At 43.4% G+C, this 13047-nt stretch overlaps 2 protein-coding genes across 2 annotated transcripts; both read left to right on the plus strand.

Moving 5' to 3' along the window:
• Positions 4474 to 8710, plus strand: LOC8078675 (50S ribosomal protein L13). Its single transcript, XM_002456738.2, has 5 exons — positions 4474 to 4774; positions 5658 to 5729; positions 5816 to 5982; positions 6072 to 6183; positions 8265 to 8710. The coding sequence occupies exons 1-5, from the start codon at positions 4736 to 4738 to the stop codon at positions 8472 to 8474; spliced, it is 600 nt and encodes a 199-aa protein (XP_002456783.1). The 5' UTR covers positions 4474 to 4735; the 3' UTR covers positions 8475 to 8710.
• On the plus strand, positions 9022 to 11164 carry LOC8078676 (pentatricopeptide repeat-containing protein At3g02650, mitochondrial). Its single transcript, XM_002456739.2, has one exon. It carries the CDS (start codon positions 9118 to 9120, stop codon positions 10924 to 10926), a length of 1809 nt encoding a protein of 602 aa, XP_002456784.1. The 5' UTR covers positions 9022 to 9117; the 3' UTR covers positions 10927 to 11164.

Raw genomic sequence — 13047 nt, forward strand, 5'->3', positions numbered from 1 at the left:
GTTGAGCATATTCCTATTGCTAGGCTTAAAGCCAAGGAAAGTAAAGGTGCAAGAAAGTAAGATACAAGTGCTTTCGCACTAGACTTATCTAAAATTTCTCCTCCTAAGCCTTGTGTCGAGCAGTGGAGGTGATCTGATGTAGCCCAATCCTCTCCCTCATCGCTTGGAACAACGATTTGGTGAGAATATCAGCCAGCTGATCAGTAGTGACAATATATGGCTGGCCTTGATGCTCCCATCCTCTAAGCAATCTCTGATGAAGTGGTACTTGATGCGAATATGCTTGCTCCTCTCATAGAAGACAGGGTTCTTGGCTAGAGCTAGAGCAGACTTGTTGTCCACCTTCAACTCAACCACATCCACCTTCTCGCCAAGGAGCTCTAACAACATCCTTAACACATGTGTTGCTATAGTGGTGATGGTGATGTACTCCGATTCACAGCTTGAGAGGCCACCACCTTCTGCTTGAGGGACTGTCACATGACCAAGCAATCACCAAGGAAAAACATCATCCCAAATGTGCTCTTGTTGGTGCCCACATCGTCAGCGAGATCACTGTCGCAGTAGCCGACGAACTGCGCTGTGTCAGGGGCCCTTCCACAGTGAAGACTATAGTCGAGGGTGCCCGCCACGTAGCGTAGGATTTGCTTGACAGCCTATAGATGCTCCATCGTTGGCCGCTCCATGTACTGACTCATGTACCTGACGGCGAACGCGAGGACGGGTGTGGACTAGGTAGCGCAAGCTCCAGATCAACCACCAGTAATGGGTCGGATCGACCTCTTTCATCATGCTCTCCCGACACAGCTTGAGCTTCTCCTCCATCGGGGTGTGGGCTAGATTGTAGCCTGTCATGCCATCAAGCTCGACGATACGCTTGGCGTAGTGGGTTCGGCAAAGGGTGATCCCGTAGAAGCTGAGGAGGCCGATGTTGCTCATGTCGAACATCTTCTTCATTTGTGCCTTGAACACCTCCACCTTCTACTTGTTGGCGCAGGTGATGATAAGGTCGTCGACATAGACGCTGACCAGTAGGATATTATGTCCGCTGTTGTGCCGGTACAACAAATTTCGTATTTTTCTTAACTACTTCCTAGCACAAGAATAACCTACAAAGATTTACAAGTCATTATCATGCATATTTTATTTGTCACAAAATTCACAAAACAGCCATTTTAAGCATTTAATTCATAACTAAATATTTTTGTATAGTACATACCACATTCTACATTTTTCAGACACTATACATCAATGCAAGATTAACGAAACAAGAAACACATTTTTATGAGCTATATCCTATTTACTATGCATTTCTTAAGAAATTAGCATTTAAATAATTTAAATAAAGCTACACAGAAAAGTGTCATAAAAATTACATGCAAGTATACCGAACTGTAGATCTAGAAATATAGGACACACCAAAATTTGTTTCACTATTTTTGGAGCTCTAAATATTCAAGTTATAAATTTTAAAGTATTTCTAGAAAACTTTTATTTTAAAAACGAAAATCCCAATCGGGCAAAACTGCTAGGTGCACCCGGGGCAGTGCACCTACACTGACTGCCACACAGGACCCAAAGGTCAGCCGGCCCACTCGCTAGCGACTCAGGGAGAGGAGCGGCGACTCCAGTGGTGGATCTCACCGCCGGTGAAGTCTCCGGCGAAATGGTGACCACCATGAGCATCTACGCGACGAGGTGAACCCGGTGCACCACTAAATGGTGGTTGGACTCGGCGGGAACCATGGTGGCCACACACAGTGGCGCTGCTTGTCAGCGTCAGGCCGTGCCTGGCAACGCGCATTAGTGCTCGACACGCGCACGGTGTTCGCGAGGAGGTTGCGGTGCTCGTGCGCATGGAAAGAAGGAAAAAGGGGGAGAGATGCAGCCACTAGGGTGGCCATGCTGGCCATGAGAAAGACGACCTAATCGATCCTTACCCGGGGTAGCGGCGGCTGCTAACGTGAGCAGGGGGTGGCGCGAGGCGAGGCGGAACTACCGGCGCGAGCAATCGACGGGAGGAACCCCGACGAGCACACACGGCCACGGAGCGCACGTGTATCACGCTCGAGCCGGTGCTGCTGTTGCTGCTACTGCTGCGGTCTGTGGATGAGGAGAGGGTGAGCGAGGGGCGAGGGTGTGAGCGGGGGCAAGTGGAGGAGACGGCAGAGGCAAGGCTCGCCTAGCCTTTTGCCCTAGTCGGCCGGTGTCGTGGCTGCCGCATGCCGGCCACGGTGCGGTGCCCGTGTGGGCGGGGAGGGGGAGCAGCAGTCGGGCGGGCTAGGCCGACTTCGGCTAGTGGGCCGAATGCGAGGCGCGCGGCCGCGCCGGAGCTGTCCCCTTTTTATTTATTTTTTTGGTTTTTTTTTCTAAATTGATTTCAAACACAATTTTGAGCCAAATAAAAACATTTTCAGAGTTTGGGCCAAAAACAAAAGTTGTCCCAAATAAATTTCTCGACAACTTTGCTTTAAGGTGCTCAAAATTCAAAATGGATTTTGAATTCCAACTTGAAACTTAGTTCTAGGTTTTAAAATAAAACCTTTTATTAATTTGAATTTGAAACCTTTTTCAAAATAACTTGCTCCAAAAGTGACACTTGAAGGTTTCTAAATTATTTTAAACCCTAAACAGTCCTAAGCAAGCATTACAAACAATTTTTTTAGGGCATAGCATAATTAATCTAGCAATTTAAATTAATTCTAAGCAACATATAAAATCACACTCAAGTTATTTGGAATGTTATGCAAGAATGATGCTTGATGCTCATGCTAAGATGTTTAGGTCAAGATAATGAAGTCCTAATACATGCTTAACACTAGGGGTGTTACAGGTGGAGTCGACGAAGGATTCGTCGTAGCTGAAGTCGTGGCCGGAGAACGTGGTGTGAAATCACCATCGTGCAGAGGTGGCGGCGGCGGCGGTGGATCACAAGTGTACCTGACAGACATCGTGCTGAGCATCGATGATCGCTGGCAAGGACACGAGCGTTGAGGCGCTCGCCTGGTTCTTTTACATGGCGTGCAAGCACCCGCAGGTCCAGGAGAGGGTCTTCCGCGAGGCCAGGGAGGCCATCGGCGAGAAAGCGTCGTCCGTGGAGGGGTTCGCTCGTTGCCTCACTGACGAGGCGCTGGGCAAGATACACTACCTGCACGCTGCCCTGACTGAAACGCTCAGGCTCTACCCTGCACGCTTCCCTTGGTGAGGAATAAGGAAAGGATCGGATGGAGCAGATTAATTAGTTGTACGTGTGATCATCCATCAATATACTAATTAGTTTGTAGAATAAAGTAGTCTGTTTATCATCTCAATCTTTAGTTGATCTATCACCATTTGTCCCCTATCCCCTCTGCTAAGCCCTTCTCTCTAATCGTCAGCACTATGATAACAAGAGATGAGAAAACACAAATCTAAATAGATCTTGTATTTTCTCTTTAGAAACAAATCTAAATAACTGCAAATCAACACAAGCATAGTGCCGACGATCTTACTCATCCACCTGGTTGGGGAATAAAGCCCTACACCCAGATCATGGTGCATGCTACAGCAATAAACATACGCAACATTAGGAGAAACCAAAATCAGATGGCTGATCTACTTGCTAGACAAGCACTTATTAGGGATATAGATTCTAATCACCATTCTAGTGATGAATGTTCTTATGCAGCTCATGAGCAAGAGTGCTCATTACTTTTGGCACTCCAAAATGTAATTGTTAACTCTGTAATGGTTCTAACAACAAGTTGCTATTAATGAATATAGTTTTCTTGTAAAAAAAGCCTACCATGCCAGCTATAGCAATGCCGAAGCCAAGGCGAAAAATGGCCGCCACAGCTATGACGAGAAAAAATGAACTAGAGAAGGTTGTGGTTGCCACAGGTTATGCGCAAACCAAACATTAGCTAGCTCTCCATGGCAGCCGCATGTGTGGCATCACATCGGCGGCCAGCCAAACAACTTTGTAATCCCAACAGGACGACACTAATCTAGATCTGCAGTCATCTGACTCTGAATATTGAGAAGGTTGGCGAACATGATGAATTAGAGAGAGAGAAGAAAAAGAATAAACAAATTGGTTTAGGGCACATTATTGGATCAACATTTCCAAGAGTTTCCAAAATTCACTTTTGGTCTAGAATTTTTTAGCAAGATTGGAAAAATTTACGCACAAATAACTCCCCTATTTCAACTTTCAATCTTTCTGCACTTGGAAAAATCAATATAGCAGCCTGGAAATATATACGTGCGCATATCAAGGTGAAAGGATGTAAAATATGGTTGCTAAAGCAAATGTACAACAGAAAAAAAAATATATAGATATGATTGGAGTTATTTAAAAATAATTTAAGTTTTCTGATGCAAATTTGATCTGTTTAGAAGCGAGATTTTAAAAACTGTTGGAGAAAAGCAACTCATATTTTTCTTTAGCCACTTCTAAAATTCATTTGATTTATCAACAATAAGTTTTTTAGTACTGGAGCGTGTTGAGTTGAGAGAGAGCAACGCTTGGTGGTGGCGGACGCGAGCGCGGTCGCAAGCTGACGCTGTCGCGCGCAACTGCGCAGCTTTGCGGCCGAGGCAACAAAAGTGAGGCCCATGAACGGTTAAACCCTAGAGACAAAGGAAAGAAGGGGGCGGGGAAGCACGTGACCGGCGGCGCCCTTTGCTCGACCCTCGGCTCGCCCGCATCTCTCTCCGGCGCAGGCGCCGGCTCTGGCCATCGCTCCAACTTGACATGGCTGCGACGGCACCGGCCTTCACGGGCAACCTGAAGGTGAGTTCTTGAAAGATCCCCATCCGCCATCGTTCGGTTCGGGTCACACTTTGCCGGTTCCGGCGCGCTGCGGCGTGCGGCGTCAACACCACCCATGTCCACCGACCCCATCCCCAAGCGCCGACGCAGGACCCTGCGTGGGCGCGTTGCGTCTCCAGCCCGGGGCTTCCGCCGTTCAAGGAACTCTTCGTTCCTCCGCCCCACATCCGCCCATCTTCAATCTCCTCCGGGGGGCATGGATGATTTACCGCCGTGCTGTTCTGGCTCGGGGGCCCGGCGTCTGTGGCATTCAGCCCTCCATTTTGCGTTTAGTATTAGATTCAGTTCTCTGCAGTCAATAGCTCAAACACTACTGTACATGGATCTTGGGTTAACGTGACTGCGAATGTTTGTCATTTTATTGGGCATCCTTTTAGTTGATTGAATTGATTGTAGCTTGAACCTTCGATCCTGATTATCTACCATTTTATCTCCCTTTGCTTGTGGTGTTCTATGTTTGTGTGAATAAGCTATTGGCATTTTATCTCTCCTGAGAGATGAAACGGGACATAGTATTGCTAATCATTATGTGATTTTGTAAGCTTCCTGAACCGGCCACTGAATTATTTTCAACATATTTAGTAATGTGCTGACAGTAGAAGCAGAAATTGAGTACCTTTTTCTGTTTATTTTGTCAATTAAATGATAAAAAACAATGGTGTGTTATGTGTGGCCATGTTGCATGAACAAAGAAGCATACATGTTTCTTTATTTTTCATCTGAAAAGGAAAATAATTCTGCAAGTAGAATCTTGAGTAACCGAAATGTTATTTCTGAACCTGCAGTTCTGCACCATGTTGATGTCAAGTACTAGCACTGATGGTTTCTTTCTTGATATGTGCAGAAAGCACTTGCAGGTCTGAGAAGAATCAATTTAGATGGTCTGCGATGGCGTGTATTTGATGCTAAGGGTCAGGTTAGGATTGTTTTTCTAGTTTGATGCAAGGATGAACTTATCGTAAAAAGGATAGAGGCTGAGGTAAATTTTTCTATGTGATATAGGTGCTTGGACGATTGGCTTCCCAAATATCTGTTGTGCTTCAAGGCAAGGATAAACCGACCTATGCACCACATGTGGAAAATGGAGACATGTGCATTGTACTTAATGCAAAGGATATTAGTGTTACAGGAAGGAAAATGACAGATAAGATTTATTACTGGCATACAGGGTTAGTAATTCCCAGCAAAAAAGTTGTTGACTACATTATTTTTGAGATTTTTGTTAACTTTCTCTTGTTATGTGTTTATCCCCAAATAGGTATGTTGGCCATTTGAAGGAAAGGAGGCTCAAGGACCAGATGGAGAAAGACCCAACTGAAGTGATTCGCAAAGCTGTGCTGCGCATGCTTCCCCGCAACAGACTGCGTGATGTAAGCGAAACTTCATTTCTCTCTCATTCTGCATTTGAGGCTTAGACATGAGCTCTTTTTTTTTAGGTTGAATAACTGGATTTTAATGCTAGCTTTATTTGCTGTTTCTAACATTGTAATGAATATTGTATCTATCCTGTTTGTGATATGTATTACTAGGATCATGCCCTGCGTTGTAACGGGAACAAAATAATATCATGATAATTTAAATAAGCATAAGTCTAATACATATGTATGGCTGAAGTTTGCTTACGTTCACAATTTCAGCTGGTTTTGTAGCCCCTGTGTGTCTTGCTTATTCGCAAAAACCAATGAAGCTCCAGCTAGTCTCTATAAAAATCAATATCGTAAGGATGAACATTTTAGTCTACCGTTGCAAAGACTATTCTTTACTGCCAAACCATAGTAGTTCTTCCTTCCTGGTTTGACCCTCAATGTTTGAAATGCTATTCAATACAATTGCTATGCGTAAAGTCATAGAGTTTGATACCATCAAGAGAAAAATATCCATTTTCCAGTTCATTAACTAAGACACCTCTATCATTAAGTAAACGGGCTACGTAATCCAGTAGCACTATTCAGTTATATCTATTATAGGAGCTCTATCATTTCGAACTGAATATAACAAACAGTAAATATCAGTTGTCTTCCTGGCATTGAAAGACCAAAATATTTTTTAGACAACAGTTTTATCGAACTACAATGAAATATCCAGTTCATCACCATTGCTTAAAGGTCTGGTAATAGCATACATCTTCTTTGAAGAGATTGTGGAGTTCAGGCAGCACAGTAATCATCAAGCCTCCTAATGTCTGGACTATCATCATCAAGCCTCCTTGTTCCTGAACTATCAACAATTGCCAGAATCTCATACAGGTCACATGGAGTTTCGAGCTTCCAATCTTCCTTCGCTTTGACATAGAACTGCTTGATACCCTCAAGGGTGAGCTCATCTCTCTTGACGAGAATCCTAACAGGCTTGTTCATGAACCTGTTGGTGATCTCAAGGGCCTCAGGGGGTGGTAGCTGAGAACACACCGACCTGAATCTTTGATGGAAGAAGCTGGAAGATATCAAATCTGCAAAGGGCACATGTAAGTTGAAGCCAAGCTGCTTATAAGCTATCCAAAGATATCTATGAAGGGCACATGTCAGTTGAAGCCAATCAGCTTACATGTCAGTTGAAGGCAAGCAGCCTATAAGGAGGAAAGAACAGCTCAAAGCTGGTTCAGGAACATTAGATGACCACATCAGCAAAATGAAATTAGCTTTATATGCATCCCAATACTAAATTTGACCTATGCATATCACAATCCTACTAGTCACCAAAATATGGATTAGTTTAGTTGTGATCTGCAGTTTCTTTCCCTGTCTGAAACTCTGGTTAGCTTAAATCTGGGACATATATTAGAACTGGTCTAATCCAGCCTTGGAGTACCAAGGGAGTCTAAGCTGCAAAAATGTGGATTCCCAATCTTAGATAGGAGGAAACATTTTGGGGGTGTGGAGGGTGGGGAGCTTTTGTTTTCTTTTACTACAAAAGTACCAATTTGGGCATGTGTCCTGTTGTTAGTTTCTTCAGGAAACGGACATTGAACTTAACAGTGCAAATTTTATTATTGCTCACTGAGCCATGAAATTCCAACCTACTGTTGCTAATTTCATGAATCAATTGCTGCTAGAGAGGTTTAATTTGCCTGTACTCTGTCACTAATGGATTATTTACCTTTCTCCTTTGCATTGCTAGGCTTAGCCAATCTGCTTAATAACCTGTCAAAATTTGTTAATGCCATGTTGTGAACACTGGTTAACAAAATATTTGGAGATTTTAAGCTAGAATTATATATATTGATGAACAACTTTTGTAGTATTCCATTATCTGATCATATTTTCCTTGGCACTGTTACATGTGATTGAGATGTATTGAGGGAGATATTGTGTTTGTGTACTGATGTCCTGTATTTCATTACAATTGTATTAACGGAGGTTTCAAAACATCGTATTGGTTGAGGAATCATGCCTTTTTCTTGCCACGTTAAATATGCTTTGGTGTTTGACATGTACTGCTCTTTGTCCTCCAGGATAGGGATCGCAAGCTGAGGATATTTTCTGGAAATGAGCATCCATTCCATGATCGCGCTCTTGAACCTTTTGTTATGCCGCCACGGCAAGTACGCGAGATGCGCCCCCGTGCAAGGCGTGCAATGTTAAGGGCCCAGAAAAAAGAGCAGGCAAACAGAGCCAAGGAGGAAGAAGATGCTAAGAATGCCACAGCTGAGGTCACCGCATAGACTCCTGATGTGAATTTGCATTCTGCAAATTTACTAGGATTATATTTTTTTTTGCTTGATAACCTTTCAAGTGGAGTAGGCACTAGAATCTGCGTGCCAACCTCGTTCTGAATCACCTTTGTATTTCTATTACAATTTGTACTGGAACCCTGCTTGTCACAGCTGCTTTCTGCAAGTGAATAAGGCTCTCTGAATTGTTGAACTCCCTGTTCGCCAGCCGTACCGTTTCAGCGAAATAACAGTGTTTTTGTTTCACAATAAATCAGCTTCAGTATTAGCTGTTTTTCTAGCCAGCCAAACAGGATTGTTAATTCACACTGACATTATACTATTAAAAATGAAGCGGATGAGTCATCAGATTGGTTGTTATATACCTGAAAGTCCGACTGAAAAATCTTGTCCTTTACTCCGAATTCGTCAAAATTACTAGGCAGAAACAATCTTTCGGCCTAATAAAAAGTTATGGTGGCCCAACAAAACAGAAAGAGTCAGTTAGGCCCAGCCCAGAAGGCCTTAAACCCTAGAATGAAAGAAACCTCCTCCACTACCACGAGTGCTCCGCCTACACCACGGGTCCACGAAGCACGCAACACAACAATTAGAACACACCTCGCCGCCGCCGCCGCCGAGGACGACGGCGATAATGTGGCGTTCGCGAGCTCGTGCGCTTCTCCTACTTCGCTCGACCATTCCCCGGTCACCGCCGCCACCTCCACCACCATATGCCACTCGAACCCTAACCCACCTCCCACCTCCCCGCCCTCTCTCCCGCTTCCTCGCCTCCTCTCCGGATCCCATCCCCGATGCCTCTTCCTCCGCCGCCGCGGATCCCTTCCCTGAAGCCTTCTCCTCCCCGACCGAGGCCTCCCAAGATGATGCTACTGAGGCCGGGGAGGACAACCTGAGTTCGATGTGGGAGGAAGCTGGGGACGCCGACGATATCTTCGTCTCCCCCAGCGGCGCCGACGCCGTAGCCGACGATGAGGAGGTCGCCCGCGTGTGCGCCGCCGTCGAGTCCACTCCCGAGGACAAGATCGCGTCCACCCTCGCCGACATGATCGTGGACTTCAACGAGCCGCTCCTCGCCGCAGTCCTCCTTGCTGCCGAGCAATGCTCCTGTAAGAAGCTGATTTCCCTGTTCAACTATGCCGCGAAGAATAACCCCGCTGCCAAGAGCCTCTCGAATCTTGAGATCCTCGTGAGCAAGGTAGCTGATTCTGATGAGATAGACAAGACAGACGCTTATTTGCTTTGGGATTCGATCAAGGAAATTGGCTCTGTGCCAGGATCAGTGAGTACACCGTTGTTGAATGAAATGATCGCCATATTTTGGAAGCTTGAGAAGTCGAAGGCAGCGCTGGAGGTGTTTTCTAAGTTCGATGAGTTTGGTTGTACTCCGGACAGTGACAGCTATTATCTTGTGATTGAAGCAGCACGAAAGAAGTCCATGTTTCGCTCTGTTTCTGAAGTCTGTGAGAAGGTGATTGGCTCTGCCTGCTTCCCTAATGGTGAGAAGACTGGTAGGATTTTAACTTACCTTTGTGAGGGGAAGAAGGTGAAGATGGCACACTCATTATACCTTGCAGCAAAGGAAAAAAAGATTCAGATCCCAAAGTCAGCCTTGGATTTCCTTGTTGGTGCTTTGGCAAGGAATGATGAGACGACCGGTACTGCTCTGGAGCTGCTGGAAGAGTACCAAGGGGAATCGCTTAAGCATGCAGGCAAGTCCTTTGCCACGGTTGTACATGCTTTGTGTAGGGTAAACAAAATGGAAGATGCAAATAGTTTGTTGACGAGGATGGTGCAGCTTGAAGAGTACCAAGGGGAATCTCTTAAGAATGCAGGCAAGACATTTGCGACAGTTATACATGGTTTGTGTAGGAAAAAGAAATTGGAGGATGCAAAAACATTGTTGATGAGGATGGTAAATGTTGGCCCAGCTCCAGGTAATGCAGTGTTTAATTTTGTCATCACAGCATTGTCAAAACAGAGAGAAATGGAGGATGCAAAAGGTTTGATGAGAGTGATGGAGGGCCAAGGGATCACTCCTGATATCTATACTTACAGTGTGCTCATGAGTGGCTACATTAAAGGAGGCATGATCAGTGAAGCCCATGATCTACTTCGTGAAGCTAAGAAAGTTCATCCAAAGCTAAACAGGGTTGCTTATCATATAGTTATCCGTGGATACTGCAAGATGGAGGACTTTGAGAAGGCCATTGAGTGCCTAAAGGAGATGAGGAAAGATGGGTTGCTGCCAAATGTGGACGAGTATGACAAACTGATTCAGTCATTGTGTCTGAAGGCTATGGACTGGAGAAGAGCTGAGAAACTCCTGGAGGAAATGGAGGATAGTGGTTTATGCCTAAGGGGTATAAGTCACAGCCTCATAGCTGCAGTCAAGGAGTTGGAAGGAGAGGAAATGCAGTCAAAGGCGAGCCAAGAAGCATAGTTTCTCTAGGACACTTGAATCCATACGTCTGCTAATTATTTTTTGGGTAGCACCTTTCTTTTTGAGCTTTTCATCTCTGATGAGCTTGCAAGAAACATCATCTCTGTATGGCTGTACCTGTGTTTGTTTGTTGTTATTTACTACAATAATTTTGCATTTATATTTAAATGCTAGACTGACAGAAGAATATTTAGTTTTGGTCTGGGGCTTCTGTTTATTTACAATATGAGATTTTCCATATGTCATTATACATGTCGAGAATTTATTTTCATGTCTTGCTTAAGAACACAAATATTTTGGCTGCCAATGGAATTCAAGTTAGGGAAATATTCTTTCACATAATTGGTGATTTAGGATGATTTCATCAATTGTTCAGTACACTTGTCACCTATATTGTTATTCCTTAGGGCTCTTGAGTTGCAATCAACATTTTCAATATAATTTGATGGCTTTTAGAAAAAAAAGCCGATTGCATGACTGGAACTTTCTGTTCATCGATGACTTCTTTAAGACAATTCAGTATTTCAGTTAAGCATTTGTTGCACTTCTATTTCTATATCTTGAACATAGAGCTCTACCTGTGCATTTCTATCGAGTTAGCACTGTGTCCTATCTATTACTTTATTTTTATCGGGGAGTCATGCAAGTTTCGTACTAGTTACTACTGCCAGTGGCTGATGGTAACTGAAATCTCAAACTGATCCGATCCTCTTATAATCAGGCTCTGGAACCCCACTTAGGATCAAATGCTTTGTACTATAGGATAAGTCTGTTTATTAAAACCAGGCAAGTTTTGCTGTTTAAGCTGAATCATAGTTATTGGATGCAAATATTCATAGTTTTGCAACACTTGAGCTTATTAGCCGAATCTGTCAGCCATTCAGTAGTGTTTTTTTCTCACAGTACTTTCTGTCATGTCTTATTAGCCAAATGAACAAAGAGGGTCGATTTGGCTTATATCTAGGTGCTTAGATATAAGCCGAAACAACCTATAATTTGGAACAGAAAAGTAGAACTAGTAGTTGCTAGTTCTTGGTCCTTGATTTCACCTGTTTTAATATTTTAATTGTGCATTGTGTTAGGTGATTTATCCACCAGTGGCACTGTCTGTTGATTCACTAATTCAGTACCTTATATGTTAAAGAAAAAGGTCACGGCATTTTAGACTACTTCATGTATATGCTACACCTTTAGTTAAGCATAGCTGTTCTCGCATTGTCTGATTCCTCCCTTCAATTCACTGTATTTGTGTTTTATATACTTTTGCTTTTCATGTCTTAATAAATTCGTTCCAGATTATTGATTGGTCTCTTACTCTTACCTGCACCACTGCATGGCCTACTCTTATATTCTAGTCATCTGTCAGTACACGTTATTTTTTGGTTTGCTGCACACTGTGATGGCAACTAGGAAGCCAATAAGATGGGGGCAAGCGGTGACGGTTTATTTGTGCATGGTCAATTTTCCACTAGCACATAGAGCACTGGAAAAAATATCAGGACAGAACCTCAATTTATCTCCTTTTTTTGTATTTACAATCTGAACTAAATTTTTTCATGAGATCTCTCACCATCAAGTGGAATAATTGTGAAAGTGCTTTGCTTTACAGGGTAAATTTTGTATCATTGTAACGGCGGCACCAGTTTTTTTTTCCCTGTCGTTGATGTTAATTTTTAGCATATCACTGTTTAACTCCGTGATCCACGTTGAGGATTTTGAAATAACTTGTCACAATCGGAATTTGGCCAGCTAACATTCATGCCTAATACAAATTTTATCTGTTTTTCTTTTCAATGATTCAATCCTTGTCAGTTGTCATTACCATATAAAATCACAATCTGTTGAATGCATAATTGAGCACTGACTCAACTGTTATTGACCACAAGAGGAAGAAAAAAACCCCCTACTACTGATGTTTTTGCTGTCGACTGATATCACAAAGCGGCCCCCACTGGTACGGTGGAAGCAAAGCACAATTCACAAAAAGGATGTGATAATGCATTCAGGCCTTGTTTAGTTCTAAAAACTGTTTGCAAAATTTTTCAGATTCTCCGTCACATCGAATTTTATGGTACATGCATGGAGCATTAAATATAGATAAAAGAAATAACTAATTACATA

The sequence above is a fragment of the Sorghum bicolor genome, chromosome 3, assembly GCF_000003195.3.
Source record: "Sorghum bicolor cultivar BTx623 chromosome 3, Sorghum_bicolor_NCBIv3, whole genome shotgun sequence".
Taxonomy (NCBI): Eukaryota; Viridiplantae; Streptophyta; class Magnoliopsida; order Poales; family Poaceae; genus Sorghum; species Sorghum bicolor.